The sequence below is a fragment of the Caloenas nicobarica genome, chromosome 1 (assembly GCF_036013445.1).
Source record: "Caloenas nicobarica isolate bCalNic1 chromosome 1, bCalNic1.hap1, whole genome shotgun sequence".
Classification (NCBI taxonomy): domain Eukaryota; kingdom Metazoa; phylum Chordata; class Aves; order Columbiformes; family Columbidae; genus Caloenas; species Caloenas nicobarica.
This window is the reverse complement of record NC_088245.1, coordinates 60187265-60215152: the sequence shown is the minus strand read 5'-3', so window position 1 is coordinate 60215152 and position 27888 is coordinate 60187265. Positions and strand designations below refer to the sequence as shown.

The following is a 27888-nucleotide window of genomic DNA, read 5'->3' as shown; positions in this document are numbered from 1 at the left end:
CAGCTTCTGAACAATTTATAATGGTTCAAGAATGGTGGGCAAAGGTACTGGCTTCTCACAGGAGAAACTGTGTGCATGCAGGTTTAATTCCAGGGTCTCTAAGCAATACTAGGTCCTGTCAAGTCCAGTGCAAATGGGAACGGCAGAACAGCACATATAGGCCTGACCTGGTTAAATATGTATACCTCTTTGGCACGGGCAGCTGCTTAGCCTATCAGTTTAATGCAAGTTTTCTAATGCAGGAAGGAATTTGCAGACCCACCCAGTACCCTTGAAATCTATCCATGTTCCCAAACAGTTCTTCCTCTCTTGCTCCTACGTGCAAAATTGAGTGTAAACCATGTGATCAGCGGAGTACAGCCTCCTTGCAGAACGCTGGCACCCGTCCCAGCTGGGTGAGGTGCTGAAGCAAGGAGAGTCCTCTGAAGTAAGTTGCTGAAGCAGGGAGTGTCCAGGCCTGTGGCTTTTGATACTCCCTGTTTTGAAAGGTTTATATGGGCTGTTGCAGCTGCCCTATTTCTAATGCGCAGGAGAAAACTGCTTTCAAATGGTCTGTTTAGCAGGACTCCTTCCTCTTCCTCCTCCTGTTGGACCATTTAGATGTGAGCTCCCAATGGGTTCATGTATTGCACAGTGGCTTAAGGAAGACTAATAAATAGGCGGGTTTGGCTCAAGAATTTTCTGTTGCCTCCTTGAAAAACACTGATTAATTTATTATGCTTGTTGACTCCAGATATCCCACAGAGGAAATCTAGCACAAGGAAGAAAGACCTTCCAGTTCTATGTATCTGGTTTTGTAGATGTCTTACCATTACATGAAAAACAAAGTATGGTCTACCAGGTTCAGCTGTGGGCAGTCACTGTATATGTGGTTGAGCGCTGGATCAGAGCATCTTTCACCCCTTTCTCTTGGCTGCTTGGTGAAGATAGTGGTTTTGTTCTGAGAACCAGATATCAAGTTGCAACACAACAGCTTGCAGAAGGAATGACTGTATCCCAGTAGAGCAACTTATCTACAGCTTTACCGGGCAAGGACTTATCTTTCTCAGCAGATCTGAAACTTCCTGGGAAATTTCCACTCAAAAATTAAAAAATGGAAGAGAAGGATGCATCTACACTGCCTCTTCAGCATTAAATCTCCTCACTTTGTACTTATTTTGATGTACATGTAAAAGCAACATCATTTGAATACTAGCAGCAACAGACATTGTTTGAGGGCTGTATATTACTCTTGCTTAGGATCAACAGTACTTTATTTTTAAGCAGTGCCCATGACGTCAAGGGAGTAAAAGTCTGCCTGCCCCACATGAATCAGAATGGGATTTCTGTGATTGTAGTTGCTTCTTTAAAATGCCGCTTGATCCATTTTAATCACTGTAGCACTCATTCTTGTGATTTATTATCATGATCTGTGGAAATTAAAGATCAGCCTCATTTACAACTCTATCACTAAATCACTGGCAAAGGACATGTTTTCTCCCTGCAGAGGCTGCTCCCCTAACTGTACTTTCGTAGGCAATTCATCTCTCATCATATGCTCCAATTTGCTTGCCATGTTACTGCTCACTTGATGGGTTGGGAAACAATCAATGCCAGATGCACATTCCTTTCAGGCAGTAAATGCTCCTGCAGCAGCAAGCTGTGTGTACCAGCGCCTTATTTCATTAAAATCGCATATGGTTTCCATTTGCCCCTAACTGGTCTCACTTCAGCTCTGCCATATTCTCTGAGTGGAATGCTTAGACCTGTGGTTCCCTTGGACAATTCCAAAGAGCTTATGAGAAACCAGAGCCTTATCTGTCTCAGCCTGGCTTCCCCTTGTCCTGTATGTACTGTGTCTAGAAGTACTTGATTTGGAAGCAAGGACTGAGTTAAATCTTATTGCACAAATCTTGCGTAGACTAGAAGAAAATGGAAAAGGTGTTTTGAGCCGAGCATTGCCTGACCAGCTTTGAGTCATATGCTTGTTATTTTTATCCACTGTTGTAAATTGGCTTTGGAAGTGCTGTTGTGCGTTGGTTTTGACAACCATCTTTCCAACACTGCTAACCTTGGCTGAAAGCAGTTCTTTCTTTGGCAATTGTCAGTGGCACAAAATGCGGCAAAATGCACTCTGCTGAAAACATCCCTTGGAGAGAGGTGCAGGGTACCTCTCTTACAGCACTCTGTTTGTGAGGTGCTCCCTTGCCCTCCCTCTACTTGCATTGCTTTTCCTTCCTCCAGTTTGATACTTGCCTACTGCCTTTAGCCTGAATTCAGCTTTCAGTAACTAGTTAAAAAATATTTAGGTGCAACTTAAAAAAAAAAAAAAAGCCTGCCAAAAAGGGGACAGAGAAATGTCTAGTTGGCAGAAATGACATTGTTTTCTCTTTTTATTTTGCCAGAGGTTTTTCAAAGCCATAAGCACACTTAGGTAGTCTGCAGTGTCTCTGTTTACATCTGTAGCAGACCCAGAATGTTTTGTTGCTGCAAGCTGTGAGACTAACTTAGCAATGCATGTAACTCAACCAGCTATACTGTGCCTGTTCTAGCTAACCTTGTGGGTCTACCTGGCTTCCCCAGGTTTAGTACGTATAATAGCTAGTAACAAGAGATGTTGTTAATTTTATTTATTTTATTTCTTCTTTTAGCTTCTCTGTGTTTAGCACAAGGTATTTCCTGAAGCTAGTCTCCCTTGGCATGAAATATACCATCGACACATGGATCTAAAAGATTCTGCTTGTAAATGGATATAAATGCATTTTAGATACCTCATTTCTTCTTTCTCCTTTTAGTCTTTTCCTCCATCATCCAAACAGACTATCTGTGGATGATGGGAAAGCAAGGGAGCTAACATGAGGAGTGAGATGCAGGGGCAGTGCTGGGCAGCTGAAGAGCCTTCAGCCAAATTGCATATAGGAACCTGAATGAAATGTCTACAAGAGAATTTGCAGTTTCTTGTCTAACAGAGACTTCTCCAGTTCTAATGTATTTCAACGGGAGCTTGGGTTTCCGTAGGGTGAGATGCACCATATGAGGGGAGAGAAAAATGCTTGCTACTGCTACCATCAGAAAAAACTGTATCCAGTTAATAAGCTACAGGTGAAATGCCAAGCACAAACCAAGTTCTGCTTGTTTTATGCAACCTTGCATCTTTAATTTTTTGTCTTGTTGGGAAGATTAACTTTCTCCCAAGTAAAGCCCTTCTAGAGCAGTTTATACTTTTTGAAGTGATGGGAGGTCTGATGCAATCATTGTTCTTGTATGAAGGAGTTGTATCACTCCTTATTTTGCAGTCTTGGGAATTAAGAAGTTCAGCTTGTGCAAATCTGCAGGGATGGGAAACCGGATTAATATTTAGCAACTTCAATTGTGATCAGTCGTTTTAGAGTTCGGGCCTGGGTGAAGCCATTTAATTGCTTTCCACTTTTTTGAGTGGCCTTCAAACAGCCTTGCTATGCCACAGACTAGTAACGTTTTTTTAATCTGTAAAACAAAGGCCAAAAGTAAATGTCATAGTTCTGGTTAAAAAATGGGAAGGGAAGTTACCTGGGTGTCTTGCCTTCCTCTTTTTATTTAGACTTTTATTGTTGGTCAGGATCTTCTAATGCACTTGCTGAAGTATGTGGCAGTTTATTTGTCTGACTGGCAGAGGTGACTGATGTCAAGAAGGTGCTCCTTCTCAGCTGGTGTTCCTCAGAACACTTTGAAAAAGCATGAGGTCAAGATTTGGACTGCCAGTTATGGGAGCTAGTTTGTTGGTGAGGGGTACAAGAGGAAGGCAGCCAGCAGTGAACCTCTTCCTTCACTACCTTTTTTTGCTTTCTTGATGAGGTTCTCTGGTGATGAGGTGTAGCAGCACAGCTGGATTTGGCTCCTTCCAAGACAAAGCAAAAGAGGTTTGCTTTGTTCTTGTGGCTTTGGCTGGAGGTCATAATGGAAAGAGGAAAGAGAAAGCTCCTCTATTGTGTTTTTTCAGCCTTCTTGCACTTCACAGGAAGCCTTCAAATTCAGTACTCTAATTTGTACAATAATTCTATTTCGGTTATGTAGGAAGATGTGATTTCGGTACAGACAGATCATAAAACAGACTGGAGGCTTATATCTGTGGTGGGTTTTTTTTCCCTCTTTGTGGATCCCCTGTTGTCATCAGCATTTCTTCATCTGTTCTGCATTGCTGTGGAAGTGGAGGAGTGGGTGAGAGGCTGCTTTCTTGTCCCCTTTCCAAAACAAGCCCCACTCACTTGCTTCTCATACAAATCTATAGCCACCAGCCAATTTAATAGAGCTTCCCAAGAGGCTTCATAAAGCTGGGCCAGACTTCCAGTCCAAAGGCCACAGTCCACTTGTAGTTAAGGTCCTCTGGTATTTGGGAGGCCAAGAGTGTTGGTAGTAATTGCTAACAGATCAGCCAGGGAAGTGGGAAAAGCATGCAGCTCATAAGAGAGAGTGAGCAAGACAGACACAGCAATTCTGTCTTTTAAACAGCACTATCAGCACCAATGCTAGAAAATCTGTGTGTAAAAACATCCTGCCTTGACCAGGTTAGGAGACACCCTCATATATGCCAGACTAAACTGATACCTCAGTGGTGTGCTAGGTGTGTTCAGAAGTGTTAAACGTACCAGCTGCCTTAGTCCTGCATGATGTGAGCCCTCCAGCATGTACCAGCACAGTAAGGCGGTTTTGTGCGACAGGCTGAATGAGAGAGCTGCTAGTAAACTTGGTAGAAAGTTCTCAGTAAATCACTTTTGGAAGTGAGCCCTACTGTAGTCTTTGGATGAATAAAATGGCAACCATCCTCCTTGACACGTCCTATGTCTAATGTTAAGGCAGCATTTGCAAGCGCACCATTCTATTGGGGGTTGTTTTTGCTGTCTGGTTCCTGGCGTAGTCAGTGGTCTCAGGAGAGAAGGAACCTTTCTTCATCCTCCTGGTCACGTTGCTGCTCCCCATATATTTTATTTTGCCACTCTTTGGATGCTAAAGAATGGGCTGGGAGAATAACTTGTCCCGTGTCTCCATTAGTAAACAACACAAATCCTCTACATCCTTCACTTAAATCTAGTGAGCGTACATCTCAGCCAAACCTCTCACTTAAAAAAATACTCATATTGCACACCAATAAAATAAATCCTTGACACAATAATGGGAAGTGTAGCATTTGTTTACTCTCCTGAGCTGTTCGTAATTGGTGACAAGGGAAATGGGTTTGGAGCAAATCCTGGTCTCTAAAGGGTGTGTGCCTCCTCTTAAAAGGCTGTTTGTGGATGACAGCCAGCCCACTTGCATGAAAGCATCTGGTTCTCATGGTAGAGTTGGGCATGCAACTGGGATTACTGGTGTTAGCCTGTGTGTGTAGCACTGCCCTCTCGTTAACGTGAGATTTGTAATAGTGTCACCATCTAGTGGCTGCCCCGACAAGGGACACAAACGGGACTGAACTAAGACCAAACTAAGACAGTTAATGCCTTTGCTTTTCAGTTGGGAAGAAGAGCAACTACACATGTAGTAGCTAGCATGTGCCTGGATGAAATGACTTGGTAATAACAAGTCTTTTTACCATGTTGTTTCCTCAGCTTGGCACATGTCTTAATCTCACCTGTCCACTTCCCTCACTTCAGTTATTGCCTGTTTGTCTACCCCTTGCCTCGTGAAAAGAATGTTCTCTGCTATCTCAGCTGTAAAGCCTGTGTCGTCTTCTGCTGTTCTTCCTATGAATCCTTGAGAAAATGGCCACAGAGTAAGGGACAATGTTAAACAGTACTTGAGTTAGATACATGTGTGCTTGGGCAAATAAAAGTGCTTATAGGTCCTTTTTCTCCTATGCCCATTCTGATTTGTTTGCGTTTATAAGACCTCATCTGGTGATATTTGGAAAAAGATAAGTGATTTTTGTGTGTATACATGCACTTGCATACAGTTTGTACCACACTAGAGATACTAGTGAAACACAGACTATTAGCTGCTTGCACTATACTAGTCCTGTGGCAAATCTGAGCCATCTCTGTTTTCCTAAGCACTAAGCTAGTTTACATAAAAAAAAGGGGGGGGGGGGAGGGGCAAGAGAAGAGAGTTAAATACATTACACCTACCGACGTATCACAAATGGTTATTTCTTTAATCCTCAAACAAAGCAGGTTGTTATTTTTGTAACTTTTTTGGGTTTTTTTAGAATGTCAACTAAATATCCGGTTTTGTTTCTCTGTTTTCTCTTTTTTTTTTTAATCAAGTCAAATATTGAGAAGCAGCTCATGTTTTCTCCTCTTTGAATCATGGTATTACTGCCATGCTTATCTTATCAAGATTTATATCCTCATCTAATTTAACTTTTCATAAATAATTACAAATCACTCATGAGACCTTGCCAACTGCTCCAGTCCCACAAAGTGACCCGACCTGAAACCCCAAAGTACTGAGAAACATTCATCTCGGAGTATTTTCATAGGCAGTACTTCAAAGGAATTGTGGTTTAAAAATATGCAGCTATTTTGGTGACCACTTGTGTGGGATAAAGTTTCCCATCAGTAATAGCGGGACTGTAATAGAGCTTCAGGGAGAAGGAAGGAGCTCAGGGAGAGCAGTCACAGCACCTTTTGCCTCCTTCTGCTTAAGCAGTAGGGGTCCTCAGAAGTAAACAGTTGACTTCATTAACATAACAGAAATACTGTAAATATCTGATACTTTGCAAAGGATGAAAAATTCCTCAGGCAAGTATGCATGGCCACTGCTCACTTAGAAGCAATGTTCTTTGTCTTTTGGCCAGGTGTGAAGAGTGGTCCATCAGTATAACTGGCGAGCAGCGGTTTGAAGGAGCAAAGACAGGAACTGGGAAAGAGGTGGCTGCAGACTTGCAGCCTGGACCTCTGTTCTGGGCAGATTTGCAGGTGGCTCTTGTGCATGGAGGCTTAGGGTGATGAAGCTGGACATGCCAGAGCAACCTCTGAGCAGTCCTATCCATCCAGCATTTCTCTCCAGTTACCCAGGTGCATACAATCCTCTGGGGGTGGGAATTTAGCCTCACAAGATACAGGGGGTAGACTTTGGAGTATCCTCTGCTCCTTGGCTAACAGCTTGACTTTTCCTTTAATATGGGAAAAATGAGGCAGGGTGGGTTCTTTGTTCATTCCTAGATTTTTGATAAAGGAAGGAACTTACCTAGAAAAGGTACCATTTGGGTGATAAAAGCAACTTCTCTGAGACATAGAGGGCTTGACCCATTTACAAAAGGCTCGAAGTAATGGCTCACACTAGGGTTTTTCATGGTTTTTTCTAGGTGGATTTGCTAGGACAGCTGTTCTTGTCTGACTGTACTGGGGATCAATAACGTGAAAATACAGAGTCACGGATCTTTCTACCTTCTTGCAAGCATAGCATTAGCTGAAGTTGGGATGCTGTTACATGCTAGTGTAGATGTGCATTTTGAAACTTTGGTCCTGTGGTGGAACTGTTGATTAGTCCATAAATCAGAGTTGGTTTCTTTCTCAAGTGGCTGTGCTACTCTAACTAGAAGCTAAATGGCTGCCAAGCTAGCGGTGATGTACGTGAAGAAAATGGGGTTTTAGATATTTTGTCAGCAATTGGGAATGTGCCTGTCATCTATTATGCTAACTGCATTCTGGTTTGGAAATCCTGGTGTTTTGCAATGCTGCCTTTAGTGTATTTCTTATCACTGTCAGTAAGATAGATTTCATTGTCGATTTCAGATGTGTTGGGCGAACACCAAGTTTTTCAATTTTAGTGTATCAGATATGCAGTAGATGAAGATAAAACTTTTGACACACTTTGCTATAGACTCTGGCATTAGTGAAGTGCCCTGGAATTCACAAAGCCTTAAAGAAATTGTGTTCTCGCTGACCCTTAGGCAGTCTAGTCTTTGTAGCTTCACTAGTGGTTGGGGCAACAAATGGAAGAGCTTAGTTCCTTAAAGATATTTGCAGTCCTCAAGAACATGTTTCAGTGTAGCTAATAAATTTTGAAGAAGGTAGTAACTCGAAGTCTGAACAACTTGTTCAATAGCAGAATCAATAAAATTGTACTGCCTTTTACTGCTGCTGTAGAATAGAAGTCTGAAAAAAATATTAAGAATGAAGTTTGACACTCAATGAATGAAGTTTTTGTTGGTCCTTTGAATCAAAGCCAGCAGGACTGGCTCACCTAGTTTAAAATTGATTTGACAAGTCTGTCTGAAGCACAGGATATAAATCAGAGGAAAGTGAGTTTGTCTTCATTTCACACCATCCTCATGGAACAAGTTCCAGGAACTGGTGTGTATAACCAGACCTGTCTCTTCCTTTAAACCTGTTCTTCAGATTATTCAGAAAGCTGGGCCAACCTTTTTGCCTCATTAATTTGCTCTAGGTAGTGAACAAAAACTTAGATTCCTCTTTTCCCCATTTCTTCCGTTGGGCTTCTACAGCTGTTTGAAACCTAAATGAGCTAAGAAGCAACAAGGTGCTTCTGTAGCAAAATGGATCCTGAACTTCATTGCTGCATTTAGGTAGTGCTGTAATGCCAATAATAACTCGTTGGGTTTTCCTGCTTGCAAAGGAGAACCTCCGCCTCTTTGTCTCCCTTTCATGCCTTCCTGCTTTTTGATGAATTGTTTTCTGTGGTGCATTAATAGGATACATTCAGCAAAACACAGATGAAATGCTGGAAAAGATTGCTGTGAAAGCAGAGCCTCTGTCCTGTGCAGGGACTTACAATCAGGACCTTCCTGGGCTCAGAGGAGATGATGCACATGGTCTGTCTTAGTTGCTGGATTTCACTTGTCTGGAACCATTGGGCCATATATTCAGCAGAGGTGCATTGTTTGCAATGGTGTGTCGATATAAGCTTTATGCAAAAGTATCTGATATCTCCTCTTCCACAAAAAAAGAGATCTCTGGGGCATTATATATAACTGTTACATTTTCAGTCATCTTATATGTATGTTGCATTCTTTGGGTTATTCTACTGGAATAATTTTAATAGCCTTTGTAATGAGAAGCTTGATGAATAAGATTTTAGGTTAGATTTGGATGGTTATGTTGTAGTTTTGATGTTTCTCTTGATTGATGGAATTATGAATTTCTTGTTTACTTTTTTTTGTCCTGTTGTTTGTAGGAGTGGCATTTGGAGTAGAGGGTTTTCTAAAAGTGATCCTTATTCTTCCAGGATTGGTCTTCTCCAATCTCATTTTCTGCAGCCTTTGTAAAAATCAAGCCCACTTCTGGTGCTTGTTTTATGTGATATGACTGTTCTAGGGGAGCAGACTTCAGCTGAATAATGCCTGCTCTGTCACTAAGCTTTGCTCCTCTAGTGAGCTGAGCAGGTGATTGCAGAACATTTTCAAAGAGGATCAGTGGAACAGTAGTGGCTTTGGAGTCGGGGAGGAGGGAGTGGTGTTGTTTGCATGTTTTTGTGGAATGCTCCAAAAATACATATGCAGGAGAGCTCTTCATTAAGCACTGACTGTAAACTACCCACTAGATCCATCTGAGGGACGTCAAAGTCCTTATCTATGATGGCCTGGCCTCAGTTGGCTTCGCTGAGGTGCATCCATGGTACAGCAGAGGTGTCTGCATCAGACTGGGTGCTACTTGCATGCACGAACGCTGCCCATTAGCATCAATCTGGTTTTGCACAGTAGTGATTTGTTCAAGGGAGCCATTTGTTGCGAGTTTTGTGGCACCTGAAAGGTGGCAGCTGTAGTGAAGTCCCAAGATACGGAATATTCCAGTGCACTGTACTGTATTGTTGTGGTTACTGGGAAACAGAAGTTGCATTGGGCACCCAAAGAACAGTTTAAAAATAGTATCTTGTTGAACATCATTCTGTATGTTGAGAGTTAAGACATTAATTCCAAACTTAATCCCAGTGGTTTAGTGCAAAAATTTTAACCTGTCTTGGTCCCAGCTATAGTCTGCTTTGCAGATTTCAGTGAGATTTCAGCATAAATAATGCTTGTTCTTATTCTTCACATGGAACTGGATTTCCTCTAAATAAATACTTGCTTTGCTATCCCATTCTACATGCCTTCGTTGTGTGTCAAATTTAGAACAAATCGAGAGGAAGTTTGGCCTGCAGTTTTGTGTCATTTTACAGAATAATTTATCTAAGTGGCCTTTTTTTGAAGAGGAAGGTCTAGCCTAAATGTTGTGTAAACTTGTTTATAATTTGTTGTATTTTTCCTCTCTTATGACAGTGATACGAGCTAAAGTTGTGGGGAAGAAGCTCATGAAAGATGGACCATTTGGAACCATGAGATACACAGTCAAGCAGATGAAGGTATGTTTACAGACATTTCACATAAGCTTGTAGGTATGGTAACTATTCTAATTAACATTTAATAGTGAACAGAGTTTGCATACTTAAAATATCAGCACCTCAGCTTTTCATATTGGTCAGCCAGAATGGAAGGTAACCAGCAAATGGTAGAAATTTTCCTGGAGGGGGAAGAGGGGCAGGAAGAGACATATGATGATGAATACCTGAATTCTTCCTTTATTTTTAAAATTTCTAGTAGTAAAAGCTGCCATATGGACTTCTCTAGATACTAGAGTCCTGTTTGTGTTCAACATATGCAGTGTTAGACTGTGGAAATGCAAGCTTTTCTATGCAGCGCTTCCATTAAATGCAAGTTGTGGTGGTGGTAGGGGGTCTGCCAGCTTCACAAGAGTGGTCTTTCATCTCTTCTTTCCTTGCATTCCTTGTGACCATCGGTTAAAATGATGGCGTTTTTCTTCCATGTACAGAACAAATGAAACTTGTAGATTGAAGTCTTTATATAAAGCTAAACCAAACACTGTAGGTTTCAAATATCAGCTCAGAAGACCTGTAAAATATTGACTCTGAGATGAAAAGAAGTAGATCTCCTACACCAGTTGCTTGGTTTCTCTAGTTCCGCTCTTCAGAACTCTAATTCTTTGAACAAACTGCATTCAACCTGCTGCTTTGGACTTGGGTATTTTCTTAAACTGACCCTTTGTTATATAATGCTAAAAATCAGCCCTAGATTGTTTTTCTTGGCTATGCCATTCCAGTCATAAGACTGGTTTATGTATTAAAAAAAAAAGTGTGTGTGGGGGGGGGGGATGGAAAAGCTTGGCAGAGACTGCAGAAATCTGAAACATATTAGACAAAGTAAAGGTTCAGAAAAAAGCCAGTCACTTGCCTGCCTCATAACAGTAACTCTCTTTATAAGGCAGTTTATAGCTAAGCACGAAAGCTGGGAGGAGGAGACGCAAAGCCTGTTTCATAAGTTGTCGCAAAAGCGCACACGTAGCCAAATCTGGTCCTGGCATGGCTCTTCCACTAGAGTGGAATGCTTGCTGTTTGAATAAGAAGGCATGAGGTGCTGCGTTTACTAATTTCTGTAGTCTTAAAAATTTCTTTTTAAGATTCAGAAGGAGATATACATTCGTTGATCAACTTGTATTTGTAAAGAGGCAACTGGTTATGTGGGCAACAGTGAGACAATGCTGACAATGCTGTCACACTTCATTTTTTTTTTTTTTCTTCCTGTTTGGCTCTTTGTGGCCTCATCAGTCTTGCAGCACTCTTTGCTGCTCCTGCAGTTTAGCAAGTGTACCCCATTGCTCTACTAAGTAATGATGCAGCCTGCTCCATTGTCAGCCAGTGAGCTGCAGTGTCAGAGGTCTTTGGAACAGCATTAAGCATTCTTCCTCTGACCTAGAACCCTGCAGCAGTGTCCCTGCTATGAATAGAAAAGGTTTCTGTGTGTCTTTTGGCATGAGGAGGAGCGTAAGCCCAGGCAAGGTGAGGATGCTGAATTGAGCAGCAGCCGCTTTACTGTCCATAGACACTATCATGTCAATCTCTAAATAAGATGCTTGAGCCTGTTCTGGCTGTTTTCATTGGTTTATTCTGCAGCACGGGGCCAGGGTGTTTTACAGCAGATACTGCAGTAATTAGCAACATCCTCACATCAAGACCACATGAGAACAATTGTCTTTTTGGAATTCCACGGTGTTTTGTTAGGAAGCTATGTGTCCAACAAAAGCAAGAGTGACTTTAAAGGTGATTTTGTGTTGGTCAAATAGCCTCCATGCCTGCTGCACAGATGGTGGGCTGGTGAGATGTTGCATTGCACATTTGACTGTGACCTTTGGCAGGAAGGAACCCGAAGCAGTCAAAGTGCTCAGTAGAACTGGAATGTCTGGAGGACATAGTTCTTGATAAACAAACTGTCTTCTTTGAAACCCTGCTGTCTTTCTACTGAGCTTAGAGACTTCAGTATAAAGAGGGATTCAGCTCCATACAGTGGGGGAGCTCAGAGTGATGCAGCAAATCTCTCCCTTGCTCACCCCAATGAAAGCTGACTGTCCTCCTGCTAAAAAGAACACTAAGGAGGCCTATGGCTCAGCACAGCTGCATGAGAACAACTCTGGAGATAAAACTAACATGTCAGTGTTTTTTTGGCCACCTATAAACCCATCTGCACCTGCAGATGAAAAATAAGCAAGCTATTTAGTCTGTCAGTGTGTACTGAATTGCATGTGAAAAACACTGAGAGCCTTAAAAGGCAACAAACAGTCTTTGTATTTCTTTGATGGGTTCCTTGGAGTTTGCTGTGGCTGATTCTTGCTCTCACTAACACTCCTGAACTCCCTGCTGAATTTCACGGCTAAACCAGCTTGGGACCTGGACTGGAGCACAAGGTCAGCCCACAGGCGCAGAACAGCACCAGGCTTTCTTGCATTCAAGTTTGTTGTTGGACAAGGCTGTATGCTTTTTCAAGCACCTGCTGCCTTCCCCCCCCACTTTCTCAAATAATTTATTAATATTTCGAGATCATGTGTCAGAAGTCTGCACAGGGACTGATCTAACCCTTGCATGTCCTGTGATGCTGCAGTGTATTCTGAGAATGGCCCAAACCTATTTTGGGAAACTGCAAAGGAAACAAGGAGATAAGATATTTCTACTTCAAGTACACAGACAGTCCTGGTTGACCATGGCAGTGCTCTGCACAGGCTGCCAGAAGCAAGGAGGCTTTCCTTGGTTTGTTTCTAATCTGTAAAATGAGTCTAAGGGGTGAAACCTGATAGCCCCATGAGAAAAGAAGTGGGGTGAGATTAATTTAGCTTAATTTTAGACAGACTAAAAGGAGGTGTTGAGTCTTTCCTGCTCTCTTGATTGTCAATGGAAAGAGACAGGAGCCCCCAAAGTGTAATTCAACCCACCAGTTGTAGACAGCTGTTTTAGGATAGGCTGAGTTGTTCCTGGAGGTGCCCATCCTTGGTGTTTGATTAGAGAGGATGCCTAATTCATATGAAATGCCTAAATTTTAGGCAGCCGAAAGTTAGGCAAGATGACTCCAAGCCTTGGCATCTGTTGCAACCTCACATGGGAGGGATAGAGGCAGGAACATCATATCACAGGGTGAAGTTAATCATGCAGTAGGAACCACCACAGGATTTGCATGTGCATTTCCGAGGCAGTATGGAGGCTGCTAAGGGGAATGCTGACACAGCTGGAAATGGAGCAGCACTAGCAGACACCACCATGTGACGCTTGCTAATACTTTGTTCCCTGTCATTATGCCTCCAAAAATACACATTTGTGGTGACAGGAGGACTCAGAGGGTGGCACTTAGGAGAGGCAAGCTTTATGGTTGGTTTTCTTCTGATTGGCCTAATAGCATTTCCAGGATATTTTGTGTATCCAAAAATAACACTTAAGGTATTGTTTTACTTGTTTTGAAAGAGGACATCTGTAGAAGAATCCCCCTTGCCAAATTTTTTTTTTCTTCCCTTGAGAACCAAGGTCATGGTGAATTTTCTTTAGTCATCAGAGGATGAGGCAGGCCCTGTCTGCCCCCAGCACTGGCTCAATTAGCGTGACAGTTGTTAGCATCAATGAGGGTCACTGAGGGGTGAGCTGAAGTGCTTTTTGAGAGGCTGAGCATGCTTCCTTCAGTAACCCTGACAGTGCTGTCCCCGATGGAAAGGGAATAGGAAATTAGGTCCAGGAGTCAAAAACCAAACCCCCCAGCTCAGCATCACTGTTTACTTGATAGGCAGTCATGTTGAGCTTGATGGCGCAGAAGATGCGAGGAGTGACGACTGTAAGGGTCCTGTAGGAAGGACCTAAGCACCTTCTCAGAGGAACAATGAGTCTCCCTTGTAACCTTTTATGCAGGGGGGAGAACGGGCTCAAAGTGTGCCTGCGCACATGTAGACTTTATAGCATACTGAATCAGCCCAACACTACTTGGAGCTTGGCACTCTGAGTGACAGATCACTTGTACTGCACATGCAGAGCATACAGCTCTCTGCAACGTAGATAATGCGCTGCCTGGAGAGACTGGGCAGCCCTAGCTGTTATCTTAGCTTGCCTTATCTGCTTAGATACTGTTATTGTAGCTTCTTACTGTGACACCCGCTAGAATGAGGCCTGAAGCAAGGCAGGGCTGTTCTACAGATGAGGAACAAAAGTGTACCGGAGGCTAAATAACTCATCCAAGGACAGACACGATGCCTGTGCCAGAGCCTAGATTGCCAGCTATCTTGAGCATAATTGGAAAATCTGAGTGGATTGTCCCATACCAAGAAAACTCCAGGGATAAAGTAGAGTTTAGGCAAGGTTCAGTTCTTCCATCTTCAGTGTAAGAATATGCTCACTCATGGACAAAATGGTGTATTCCAAACATGATCTGTGAGCTTTTGTTGATACAGTATACTTAATTTTAAAAAAAGCTTTCCTTGCATATTTTCTGAGTGCAGAGGGAGGGCTGGAAAATGCAAACCCTTCAGCATGTCTTTTACTGTACACAGCAGTGCTGTTACTGAGTTGTGATATGGTTATAAGATTATGCTGATTGAGGTAATACAACTAAGGGAGAAAAAAAAAACCTGGCAGACATTCCGTGGATGCCAAGAAGATAGCTTGACCTCTCAGCATGGCAGAATTAGTAGAATTTTTATATGTTTTTTAAATGCAGTATCTGGGCCTAGCATAAAATCTATTAAATCAAGACATCCTTTCACTGACTTCATAGAGGTATGAATCAGGCCCCTAACACCAGAAAGAATAGCACGGATGAATTCTGTAGAAGAAAAAGGTTACTTAATTTTTAAATGAGAGGGGGTGTAGTGAAAGATGAACAAATGGAGACACATATGTGGGAATGATAGGGAACGTCAAGAAATAGAATACAGCGTGGAAGAGAGTGCCACTGCTCAGGTGATATGGCAGCAAGAATCTGTATCTCTGGGACTGTTTGGGATTTTTTTCCTCTTTTGCCTCACTTTAATATTTACAGTTTAAACTGAATGTGAATGTGTATCAATGAAGCTGTCAGATACAAGGACAGGCTGGGAAATGCTATGAAACTGTGATTCTTTATGACTCTTGTTGTTTTCCTTTAACTTTTAAACATTGGCTATTCATACAGTTGGTGAGGAAGAAAGACCAAATACTTTGAAAAGATAACCAAATTTTGAAGATGAAATTTGGAGGAAAATCATCCTCAATATTTCAAAATTAGGATATGTTTTATTTGGTCCAATGTATGAATGCAGTGGTTGTTTCATTGCTATGCAGTCTTCATTATGCTACTAACAGGCATGGATGAGTTTCCCTAAATTGCAGTGGTAAGGTCAGGTCAGATAGGGACACATCATAATTTCTGACAATCCAACTGCCAGTATATCTGTGGGTTCGTATTTCAATTACTCAACTGTATGTTGACATCCACTTAAGAAAGATTATGAAAAAGGAGAAGCAGGATAGAGGGATTATGTATACATGATATTTTCTTTATGATGCCCAGTACCAGGCTAATTTTAAGAGATGGGGCAGATTTCTATTTCTGCATTCATTTATGAAGAGAAACTTTAAATCCTTGCTGAGGTCAGCAGGAGTTGCCTATTCTAGGTGTTTGAGAAGGAGGTTTCTGGCTTGATGACTTGGATCAGGTGCCAAAGATTTGAAACTCTTCCAGCAGCAACACTGGAAAATAGGATCATCGTTTAAAAGAAAAATCTCTTAGTTCAGAAGAAATTGTTTAAATCATGTGAAGGAGAAAGATTCCAATCTTGAAGTATTTTAGTTTCTTCCTAATTACGAGCTATATAAAGAAAAAAATTGTTCAGGGTGTTGGCAGAGCTTGCAATGTTGATGGCTTTGCTCACTCAGGGCCACTGGAAATAATGTGGGTAGGGAAAAGTGGTCTCTGTGCCAAATTTGAGTGGCTTGTTAACAGGTGGGTATTCTCCACCAGCAGATTTGGTGGGGATACTGGAATCAGAGTCCAGCTTGTGCTGTTAGTCTTTCACCCTTGTAAAAATTAAAGGTTCACTGCTTGCCATTGCCGTCTAGGAACACAGATTGTAAAGAATCTAAGTGAAAAATCATCATCCTAAGATGACTTAAAGCATTTTCATTTGTTTCTCTAGATGTATAGGGGCTTCCAGATAATGCCACATGTTCAGTACATCTACACAGAAGCCTCTGAGAGCCTTTGTGGAGTCAAGTTGGAGGTCAACAAGTACCAATATCTGATTACAGGTAAAGGGCAGAGTACTTTTTCATAATCAAAACCTCTTCTGTTCTGTACATACACCTGCTAAGGCCATGGACGACTGTGTAGACAGCTCTATACGTGGCTACCCAAGTGTTAAGACGGCCAACAGTATTTTGATGTTTAGTGTTTTTTAATGCTGAGAGTCATTTCACTCTCTAGATTTGCCTCTTTCTCCTGCAGTATCTCTTATACTGAGCCGTGTCGTGACAAATGTACTGTATGACAGTCCACAGCTGTTGGACTGTTGTTCATACCTGAGCTGTCATGTCTGTCACAGGGAACTGGTTGCTACTCAGCTGCAGCAGAAATGGAGGATCCCTTTTGGAATGAGCTGGAGAAATGCAGGCTGCTGAGATGGAGGGGTGCAAGGAGATAGGGATGTGCAAGTTGCCAAGTCTTGTTTCTGGTGAACGTGTTGATTTGCTTAGTTTTGCTCTGCTGATGAGGAGCATGCCAGTATTAATCACCTGTGCATTGTTGCTGGTGCTTACAGCTGGCACAACACTCCTAACTTAGAGAGGTGCTGTAATCTTGCTGGCCAGAGATTCCTGAACCAGTTAATAAAAAGAAGTGACTGAAGCCAAACATATTGAGAGCATTAGCAGTCTCAGGAAACAAGAAAAGTGCTTGAGCTGAGAAGTGCTAACTTGTCACCATGTCTCTGTTTTCAAGGCCGTGTGTATGAAGGGAAGGTTTACACTGGTCTCTGCAACTGGTATGAGAAATGGGACCAGCTGACTCTGTCCCAGCGTAAAGCACTGAATCATCGTTATCATCTGGGCTGTGGATGCAAGGTATGTGTGTCTCTAATTAGCTGTCCTTAAGACATTCAAACCCTAAAATTCTCTTTCCCCTGACTGGTAATACAGATGATGCTGGTTAACAGCCAGGAAGAGGAATGGAGGACAACAATTTTTACAGGGGAAAAGTAAAGCCCAGCTTTAGTGTTGAGAGTAGAGAAGAGACAATCAAAAATGTGGAGTCTATGCCTTTTAGTGCCCTGTTGGAGTTAGTTGGAGTTTCGGAAGGCTTTCAAAATCCACACAGAATCATTTGCAGGTGAATGAAATCAGGTACCAGAGGCTTGGCAAGATATGTCCAGGTTTTTTCCTGTGTAAACATCTTGGGTGCTTAAACCTCACAGCCTAGCACTAGCACTAAGATTTTTACTCATGGCCCAAGGCCTGGAAAAACATAGACACACGCTCAACTTTTCTGCACCTGAAAAACCCTTTTGGCTTTGGAATTACCTATGTATGTGAAGCTAAGCACATGCTTACTGAACCGAGGCTGAATTTTGGGTTAATAAGCAAGGTTTGAAGGAGTTGAATTTTGAATCCCTTGTTTGTGGTAAAAAGATGTCTTATATAATATTGTTAATCTATGTAGCCTTACCTAATTGCTTTCTACAATTGCAGATTAGACCCTGCTACTATGTGCCCTGCTTCGCCACCTCCAAGAATGAGTGTATTTGGACAGACATGATCTCCAACTTCGGCCACTCAGGATACCAAGCAAAGCACTATGCCTGCATCCAAAGGGCGGAAGGTTATTGCATCTGGTATAGAGGATGGTCGCATCCAGACAAAACGATAATCAATGCCACAGACCCCTGAGCATGCTGTCCCTTCCTTATCTCCCCTCTCCCTTACTTGTGGCTGATCTTCCTTTGGACACTAACTCTTATCAGATCATGATGATGACAATGAAATTAGTGCCTGTTTTCATGCAAATTTTAGCACTTCGAACACTTAAAAAAAGAAAAGGAAAAAAAAAGAAAAAAAAGTCTGTGCTACCTTACTGAATTTGTAATCACCTTTTCCATTTTTTGATACCACTCATTTTGATCAGATGACATTTGGGAGCTTACTTTTGCACACCAGAGGGAAAAATGGGAGGGAAAAAAAAAAAGAAAAAAAAAAAAGATGGAGCTCTTGCTCTCTTACACGTATCATTAGCTGTAGCAATATAACCTCTATTTTTTTAGGAAAACAAAAATCTAAAAAGTATGCCAGTTAGGCACTGTATTCTATGTGCTGGCTTCCCGTCACCCCTCCTCATGCACTAAGTGCTGAAAATATGTAGACAAATCAATTTGAAGGAAAACAGGTTTCATTAAACAGATTAGCTAATGAAACAAACTGAAAAGAAACTCAGCCTAAACTCTGGAAAAAATGACGTCCAAAATAAATCCTCCTCTCTGGGAGAGATTGGCAATGTGATTGACTGCAACAGTGGGAGAATTCACCTGATGTGTCTGACCACATCATCTGGTGAAAGCATTGTTGACTGATTGCCCTAGTTAATTCAGTCACAGTGTAAATGCAACAGCACGTTTAAAGTTCTGGCTTTCCCCAGAACAAAAGAGAGAGTATTTTGTACTTTTGTTGTTGTTTAAAAAACAAAGGCCACATCCCCTGTGTTCAGGGAGGCAAATCCACCTAGAGTAGAGCTGATGAAGTGCTGTGCCATCCTGTTTTGAGCAGCATTGGCCCCTGAAATTTTTGCAGCTTAGCTTCAACAGCAAAACCAGCTTGTGAACACCTTAAACTAAACAGATGCAAAATTTTCAACCGTAAACCAATCACATGGAAGAGGGGAAGGGGAGACTTGCTAGAGCTCTTACTGAAAAAAAAAAAAAAAAAAATCTATTGCCAAAATAGTGTTTTGCTGAACTAAGATGTATATACACGTAATGACATAAGCTATTTTTGACAGGACATGGAATTTTTTTGTGTTGTAAAAAAAAAAAAAAAAGATAAAAAAAAAAAAAGAATGGTTTGATTGTGTTAAAAGACAGAAATATTGACATTCCGAGTCAGTGAGGAGTTTTTAAGGTATTGAAGCTCCCGTGTATCTGCAGTAGTTGCTACAGTCATTGTTTCCTCTGTACCTCCTTGCGCCGGGGTTCCTCCCCTGCAGCTACACTAGCTGCATTTGTTTATATAGTGGAAGGAAGTGTGCGTGGGGGCTATGCGAAGAAGAGTGGTCTCCTAATAAGTGCTGGCTGGGATCGTAAAATTTCAGCTGCCCGGAGGATTCCTTCTGTGTCAAGTGCTGTGTTTCCCTCTAGGCACAGCTCTGTGCGTGTGCTCACACCGTGTCCTGCAGTGAAGCGGGAGGAGGAGCCTTACTGTCTTGTGCTTTGCTGTTGACTGGAGAAGTTTTTTTTCGTTCTATTTTGGTTTTTTTTATTAAGAAAACTATAATATAATTTTTCTTATCAAATAAAAGTATTTTAAGTTTTAATGATGGTGAAGAAGGGGTGCTGACAAAATGGGTGACTGAGTTTTGGATGGGGAGGGCTTGGGCAGGGAGAAGATTTTACTTAACTTTGGTTTTGTATTATTATAATTATTTATCTTAAGTTTCCATATATCTTCAGTTCATTCCACTTAGAAAGCAGAGCTGCCACCAGCAGGAAGAAGCATTGCAGTGATTCCAGCCTGGGGTAATACAGCGTTTTACAGTCAGTGACCTCAATTACTGGAGAGTTGTTTGGGGCCTCTTTGCCAAATGTAAAGGAAAGGGTGTCTGAGATGGGCCCTGATGTGTTCTTATGTTCCTTGTGTGCTACGGGAGCTCTGCCAGACCTACGTCCCCTGAAATGCCCCATTTACTAGATGAATTGTTGCAGCAGAAAGCTGGTAGCTTCATTTTTAACATGAGCTTTAAAGGGCATTTTCGAAGAGTTGATGTAAAAGGCGTCTAGGTCTGCTGTGTATCTTTTCTTTCAGCTGCTCTGAATGGCAACGCAGCACAAAAAAAAAAAAAGAAATCCAACACAATATTGAAAGTATGTTGGATTTTCCTGTGATTCAGGCTTGGAACATATTTGAAAAGTCCTCTTCCCTGTGACAGCTCCTCAATTACAGGTTGGAGATGAGAGGGAGAGTAGAGTGCTTCACAGCACCCATCACAGGATCGGGTGGTGGGTCGCCCCTTTTGGCAGAGTACGGGGTTGGGCTTTGGACGCGGTGGAGCGGTCTCTGTTCGAGCCGTGCAACCGCTGGCAGAATCTCTGCGGGTCACTGAGGGAGGGAGGAGCAGGCCTCGCCGCCCTCCCTGTCTGCATCGCGTGGAGCCAGCAAGGCTGGAGACGGCCCTCCTCATGCTCAAGGCGACATCGCAAAGCTGACGTCTCCTTAAGCTAAAGCCACTTTTCACGGCTTTGGAAGGCTAAATGAAAACGCCCCTCGATGCAGTGAAGTGTCGATTTGAATTTTCATGAAACTGTAGCTCTGCATATTTTACCTGTCACTGATTCATTTAGCTAGCTGAGACATCACAGTATTGCACTCAAACTATTGTGAAAATATTTGCATTCTAATGCTATGAGGACTTGTGTCCCTAAGTAGGATATAATGTAGCTATGTGCTTTGTAAACAACAAAACAGCCGCCGCATTACCACAAAATGAAGCATTTTCCCATTTTATATTGCAGACGGTAAAATATTTCTGAGATGCAGACAGCTAGACTGGCAGGGGTGGGGGTTTGGTAGCAAATCTTACCTCTTGCTGTGTAAAGAAACAGTTGTTATGGCTTTTAAAAATGTGGAGCCAAAAGGAGGGGGAAGAATCCAGTAAAAATACATTTCTTTTGGGAGGCTTCTTAATTTTGTTTCTGTGCGGGCTATCAGGGACGTGTCTTTCTTGGGCTAAGCTCTAACTTGCGCTTGCATTAAGAACCTGACTGAAGGCTCCCTTGAAGTGGGAGGGAGCCATTAAATGGATTGAACAGGCTCTAAATCGGATTCGAACACTTCCTTTCTGTCTGCTCTCTTCTGTCCTGCTAATTCACTTCTGCCTGCCAATGGACAAAACTCTCAGGCTGTGCAATGTGTGAGAACACCAGGCATGGAGATGTGAGGAGGCAGGCGTGAAGTTCTCCCCAAAACGTTAGGCTGTGGAGCATACAATGGCTTACACCAGCACAAATATCTTCCTGTCACCTCTGACATGCTCCTTGCTTCATCCCATGGCCTAAGGTTAAAGGGGAACTGTCAATGACATGAGTCCTGTGAGCATGATCTTTAGGCATGTACAGGATAAGGGCTTTCCTCTCCGTGCATTAAATATACCAACATGATTGAAAGTATTTTTTAAAATGCATAGTTCCTTTCTAGACTGTTGCTGTTTGCCTTTTTTATTGATAGACAATTTTCCTTACTTGCTTGACAGTGTTTTCCCCTTCAGGATTACAAAAGATATGAAAAATATATTGAAGGTTTGGGAGAGACTGGATTTAATTTGCCTTTTCCACAGTGGAGGGTGTAGAGAGCAGGAGATCTGTGCATGTAGTACCGTGAATAAAGTCCTCTGGTGGGAGGCTTCCGCCTCCCCTGTATGGGACGAACCTGCCATTTTGGGTCTAAATTTCCCATGTTTTGAAGACTTACATGGTCCTTAAGATTAGGACTATTCCAAAACCTAAATATATCACCATATCCCATTTTTACTTGGCTGGAGTGAAATGCTACCTCACGGTGATGGGAAACATGCCGTTTTGGTTTTTTTGCAGTAAGGACTGTTTGAAGTAAAGGCCTCCATGGGAACAAGTTTCCGTTCTTTCAGATGTCTCTGAAAGTATGTATTGCTTATAATGTCTTTTGTAGCTTAAAGGGCAGAACAAAATTTAGGGAACTGCAAAAATTCTTTGTCTTTTTTAGAATAAGTATCTTTTGGGGCTACCAGTCTTGAGAAAAATCTTAAAAATCCACTAAACATTTTTTTGCTGCTTTACTGGCTTCTCCTTCTCTCTGACACTGTCCTTCCTTCATAGAGCCGCTCCGCTGTTCCTGATAGTCATGGAAACTTGGGGAAGGAACCAAACCCATGTGAAAAATCTTGTCCAGAAGGAATGTATTTGTTGCTAAATTTTCTAGCACTGTTTACAGTTTTCCTCCATGTTATTTATAAATTTTATATTCAGTGAATGTATATTGTCTTTTAAGGTAATGTTGCATAATGTTCACTTTTTATAGTGTCCTTTTATTCTAAACAGTAAAGTGGTTTTATTTCTATCACAGACATTCTGTCTCTGTTTTACTTATATTAGTTTCAGTCCACTTCAAATGTACACAAGTGGATTTGCAAGTGGATTTATTCATTTCCTTCCCTTTCGTGATACCTTTTTATTGGGCCCGAAGCAGATATTCCGCCTCTGGCAGTTCTTGCTCTTTGGCAAAGATCCGTCCAGCAGTCCCTTCCTCTTTTTAAGAAGTTGATCTCTAAGAATTGTTATGGGGGTCGTAAGCCCAGGAGAAGCAAAAAAATCCCCTTTGAAATTAATGTATCCCGCCTGTTTGCTGGCCATAGGGGGTCAGTACAGAGCAAGGCAGTCGTTATGCCTGTCAGGTAGCACCAGTAGGGCCTTAGAAGAAAAGTTGCCAGATTGCTTATTTCCAGTAAACTGAGTTATTGGGGGGAGAGTTGAAAGGTACATGCTCATGGCAAAGGAAAGAGAGAGATCTGGATCTTTTCAGCTGTGAAATGTCTGAGCCTTGTGTCCTCTCTTCAGGCTTGGTGGTTAAAATGCCCTGTTGTCATGAGATCAGAACAAACATTTTCTGCTAGGTTAAAATGCTCACAAAAAATGGGCCTACTCTTAGAAATCTCCTTTATCTCACTTACGCTTTAGGAAAATCTCTATTCTCTGCGCAGATGAAAGAATGAAGCAGATTTTTGAATCTATTCTATGTTTAATCCAAAAGTTTAGAAAGTCAGCTTTGGAAAATTTTGGACATGGAAAGATGAGGATCTCTTATGTGAGAACTTAAAATTGCTTAAAGTATTATCACATTGCAGAGAGGTACAACCGTAACACCAGCTATAAACACTTCCAGGGGGTCAGCTGTCAAAGGACCGCAGCGTATTTTATGAGTGCTAACTGGTACAGCTTGAAAATGCTTCCAGGAAAAGGAAGAAAGAGGGTGGGAAAGGGGGATCATTATATTCCGGTCTGACACACGGAGAAGCTGATGCACAGTGGGCAAGCAACGTTCACAGGTACTCGGAGTGATGAGTACGAGGGAGCTTGCTTGGCTTGAGCCTCTCACAGCCCAGGATACTGTGAAGGAGCATCTAGAAAAGATCTTGAGAAGTTACGCAGATTCACTCTGTGAGGCAGACCCCCACCCCCACCTGGAAAGGACTGGCCTGACTTTGCACAAGTGGATTGTGTAAATGTTTGGAAAGTGACTGGTTTAAATCAGACTACTTGAGCTTGCGTAACAACAATAGTGTTTGTGTTCAGATGAGATTATCTACAGTTTAAAGAGGTTCCTGTATGTGTTTGGAAGTAAACAATAGCATCTCCAGGTAGATGATTGGTTGTAAAGATGAAAAATATGTGAAATTAAGATCAGTGCCCTGCTAACCCAAGCTACTATGCTGGTAACAAATGCATTTACATGCTGAGGAATCAAAATTCAGATTTCCAGACAAGAAAATAATGCTAAAAATGCTAGCTAACATATTTGCAATGAAAACCTTAAGTCTTCCAAAAATACCATTCCTGAAGTGATGGTCAAAGTCACAACTGTCCTGAAGCATTGCATACATCACAAAACCCTTTTTATAAATCCGTGGGAATTAAATGCAACAGAAATTATCAACTAATTTATCTTACAAGTCTGAAACAAATTGTCACGTAGTGTTTAAGGACCATCCATTTATTTATGTCTTAAATGATAATACAACTCTTACCACTGCATTACGTGGGTGCTTCACGGCACTCATGCCTCTACTTACCTTCATGACTTACCTGCGAAGTATGGAAGTGCTGTTGTCCACGCAGCACAGGTGGAGAACAGAGCATTGGAACAGAAAGGTGAAGGACTGGCATTTCAAGGTGTGCAGGTACCTAGTGATTACCAGTGGGATTTTTTCAAAAGAACCCAAGTGAGGCTTCCTTTTGAATTTTGAATGTCCTTCTAGGCACCTACATCCACCATCAGGTACCTACACCCTCTTATGCATTGTGCTTGACCCACAGTGTTGCAACAAGTGTGTGAGAGAAGAAGGGTTTGAACATTTTTGAGTCCTAGTTTGACATCTCAACAAACCTAATCTTCAGGCTGACAATACTGCTCTAGTTCACAATCACATGTGGGAAATCAGCTCGAACAGCCAATGGCTCACATGGGGAGGTCACACAGGGTCTCATCAAAGCCCCAGCCAGGTAAGAAGAGCCACTAATTCACAGATGTGAGTTCAGAGCAAAAATTCATGAAGGACTAGCCACACTTCTAACCCAGGAAGGACAAGAGACGTGAACAGTTTTAAACAAACCCACTCTCTTTGCCATGTTCTCCAGGACTAAAGACACCTACACAGATCTCCTTAGCAGGTGGCCTAAGAGTTTGGTCCAGTGGCCAGCAGACACACGGGGCACCGAGTGCTTAGTTGTTGACAGGAAGCCTAGACCCCAGCACCACTGCGCAAAGGAAACATTACATGCTGAAACGAAGTCGTACTCAAGAACTCCAATTGACTTTGAGTACCTAGCAGGCTGATAAAAGTTTCATGGAGGGCAACCACGTGACAGACCAACCAAACTGACAAAGAGAAACCAATCTGTCTTATGGGCCATATCCCAAATCGTCAACGTATTTTAAACAATTCCAGGAAGGGAAAAAAATCCTCTTTATCTGACTGAAGTGGTTCCTTGCTCTAAGGGATGAGCTTTTGTTGACTAGATTTTACAATGCATTTTTGCTTTGGTTTTGAGCCTGTTGTCATTGCTCACTTTTTCAGAGTCCATACATGACCTGTGGGAGGGCTGAGCAAGAAAGGAAAGTAGTTCCTGAGCAGTGTTTTTTGCATATTGCTTTTTAGCTGGTAATTCTCTGTAAGTAAAATTGAGACTCTTCCCAGCATCCCCGCTGCCATCTCTCGTGCCAAACTCACATTCACTGCTTCGCTCCCATCCCTGCTGGCATCAGAAGAAAACAAAGGTACTCACCATCTGCTCATGGCTTGGGAAGAATGTTTGCTCCACGAGGGGAAACTTCTCAGGACCCAGCGAGTTGAAGATTTTAATGAGCTGAGAGAACTTGGGGTGAGGGAGAAGGAACAAAAACAGATACAGTGGATGTCAGTGGCTTATTGTGTAACAGGTGAGTGCTTGCAAAATGTTCTGATCCTGCTGAAGGAGGTGAGAGAAACATGTTATTATGCCTTTCCCACCTTGCTTTCTTGACCTGAGAGCAGTAAGAAAATAATGAAGTTGCTGTATTTACTCAGGGCCAAGCAGGCTTGTGTACACAAACCTTGAACTAACAGAGCCGAGAAGGGGTTCAAGAGCCTGAAGGGGATCAGTTTGGATTTAGTTACAGATCTGCTGTGAACAAGCTTTGCTTTTCACATGTGGCTAGGGGGGCCCTTCTTGGTAGAGGAAAGGGCTCAGAGGAGCAACCAGGTGGGAAATCAGTGCCACCACTCCTGAGCAGAGACAACAGACATCAAAACTCTCCCTTGGATCCCTGCCCCACAGCCAAATCAAAGCAAGGCACATTTACCCATCATGCTAAAGGGAAGGAGAATTGCTAAGGACAGAGGTGACTAGAAGGAATTGCCTGTCCTACCTGGTTTGAGTGTTAAACCAAGGAAGCATAGGCCCACCAGCAGTCATAACTGACATTTATTATGAACCAAGGGTCTCCCAACAGCCCATATGCATGACAGGAGAAATGGGAGATCGTCTGCTACCCCTGTCCCATCTACCAGTGAGGTCTGAGGAAGGCACCAGACTGTGAGTATGGTACTTAGAGAGAGCAGTAGGTAACAACTATGGGGAAAGCAAGAGTGCTGGTATTTCACATAAAAGGGCGAACATTTGCCACCATCCCAACCTGTACAACCCCCTGACCAGGGACAATGCTGAACTGGCAGTGCTGTTGGTGAAGTGGTTAGACTGGCAGCCTTGCAGAAGGGGGAGTAAAGCTGAATAAGGTAGCTTGACTATTTTCATGGATGCTAGGAGAACAAAATCATTTGGGATTACTCCACAGGTAAGAATTTTTGTTCCTGCTGAGCTGGGACTGAATTCCCCATTGATGTCCTATTTGCAAAGTAATTTAGAAATTGAATGTATTTTCCAAGATCCCTGGAATTTGGTAAAATCAAGTCAAATTCATAAAGGCCTCCAGTCTGGGTCAAGTCTCACTGTAAGTTCTTTACACAAATTCCTTCAAGTTCCCCATCAAAGCTAGCGATGCATTCATCTTGAAGGAGATCTTTGTGTCGCCTGAAGGAGGTAACACACAGATTAAGGGAAGGAGACAGACATCTAGGGAACTAGGGAGGGGAAAGAAAGCCCATTTTCTTCCCAGTAGCATCAGCTGCCTAATCTTATGTGTTCTGAGCAATTCTGAGCAACATCTGAAGACAGTAAATACACCAAATCACAACCCCAATGTTGTATTCCAGCTAAAGAGAAAGCTACTGAGAATGTTTTTGCTGAGTATCTGTGCTAGGGCTCCTGTCCTGCTTACTGAGCTAGTCTAAGAAAAAGCATTTCTGTGTAAGAAGTTGAAACTTCACTTGGTGATGGAGAAGAAATATCCTCTTGGGAGTTAAAGGGTAGTATGGGTGTAAAAAATGCAGCCAGTGTGCAAAAAAATTAGGCTGTGATGTGTGCCAGATGCAGGCCACATGCTGAAGGGGCAGCTGCCAGCAGATTTACAGACAAATCCAAAAAATCCTTTGCTAAGGTCAAAATGTGGCATTTAAGAAAACCCAGAAAATACCAAGAGGTGGCATATCTCATCACTAACACCACCACCCCCTCAAATGTATCAGCAGATAAGAGAAAAACTCCCTGTGTAGAATAATTATTGTTGGCAAGGAGGGTATTGATGTTGGTGAAGGAGGACAGCTTGCTTCTCTTAACTACTTGCGCTAGTCCTGCACATCCTAGAGAAGGAAAATAAAGGCCTGTTTTAACCAGCAAAGTGAGCAAACAGGGCTTAAAAATTAAACAGAATGAGGGAGAGAGACAGGGAAAGAAGGAAAAACACCTTGGCTGAGAGCAGCATGTGCCCCTCGCTGTGCTGCACGCAGCCCTGGTGAAACATAGATGCCGTGACACTGAGGTGACATACGTTTATCCTAGGAAAGCAGCACGAACAGAATAACTGGAACAACTGTTCAGCTGACAGACACTGTCCTGACTTGTTCCTTGGGCTTCCTTTTGAAGCACATAGCTCTCTGCTGTTGCTGAAATAGGTGTTTCAGATGGGCAGCTGAGGGACTCAGTCATCTGGGAGCCTTCTCCATGGGCCAAGCCTGCAAAAAGGTCTGACTTTGGTATTGACCCTCATGGAATAATTCCCTCTTTTTATTTTTTTTTTCTTCTTTTTTTTTTTGGCAGTCGT

General features: G+C 42.3%; 2 protein-coding genes across 3 annotated transcripts in view; one reads left to right on the top strand and one right to left on the bottom strand.

The window, feature by feature from the left end:
- The window catches only part of TIMP3 (TIMP metallopeptidase inhibitor 3), a 35057-nt gene extending 16742 nt beyond the window's left edge, over nt 1-18315 (top strand). Inside the window, exons 2-5 of the mRNA XM_065650089.1 lie at nt 10169-10251; nt 16383-16494; nt 17183-17304; nt 17929-18315. Of these exons, the coding sequence (XP_065506161.1) occupies nt 10169-10251; nt 16383-16494; nt 17183-17304; nt 17929-18126 (515 nt within the window). The 3' untranslated portion in view covers nt 18127-18315. The remainder of the gene's footprint in view (nt 1-10168; nt 10252-16382; nt 16495-17182; nt 17305-17928) is intronic.
- The window catches only part of SYN3 (synapsin III), a 178098-nt gene that overhangs the window by 108535 nt on the left and 41675 nt on the right, over nt 1-27888 (bottom strand). For both annotated transcript variants that reach the window (XM_065647022.1, XM_065647013.1), the window contains exon 5: nt 25476-25565. In XM_065647022.1, the coding sequence (XP_065503094.1) occupies nt 25476-25565 (90 nt within the window). The remainder of the gene's footprint in view (nt 1-25475; nt 25566-27888) is intronic.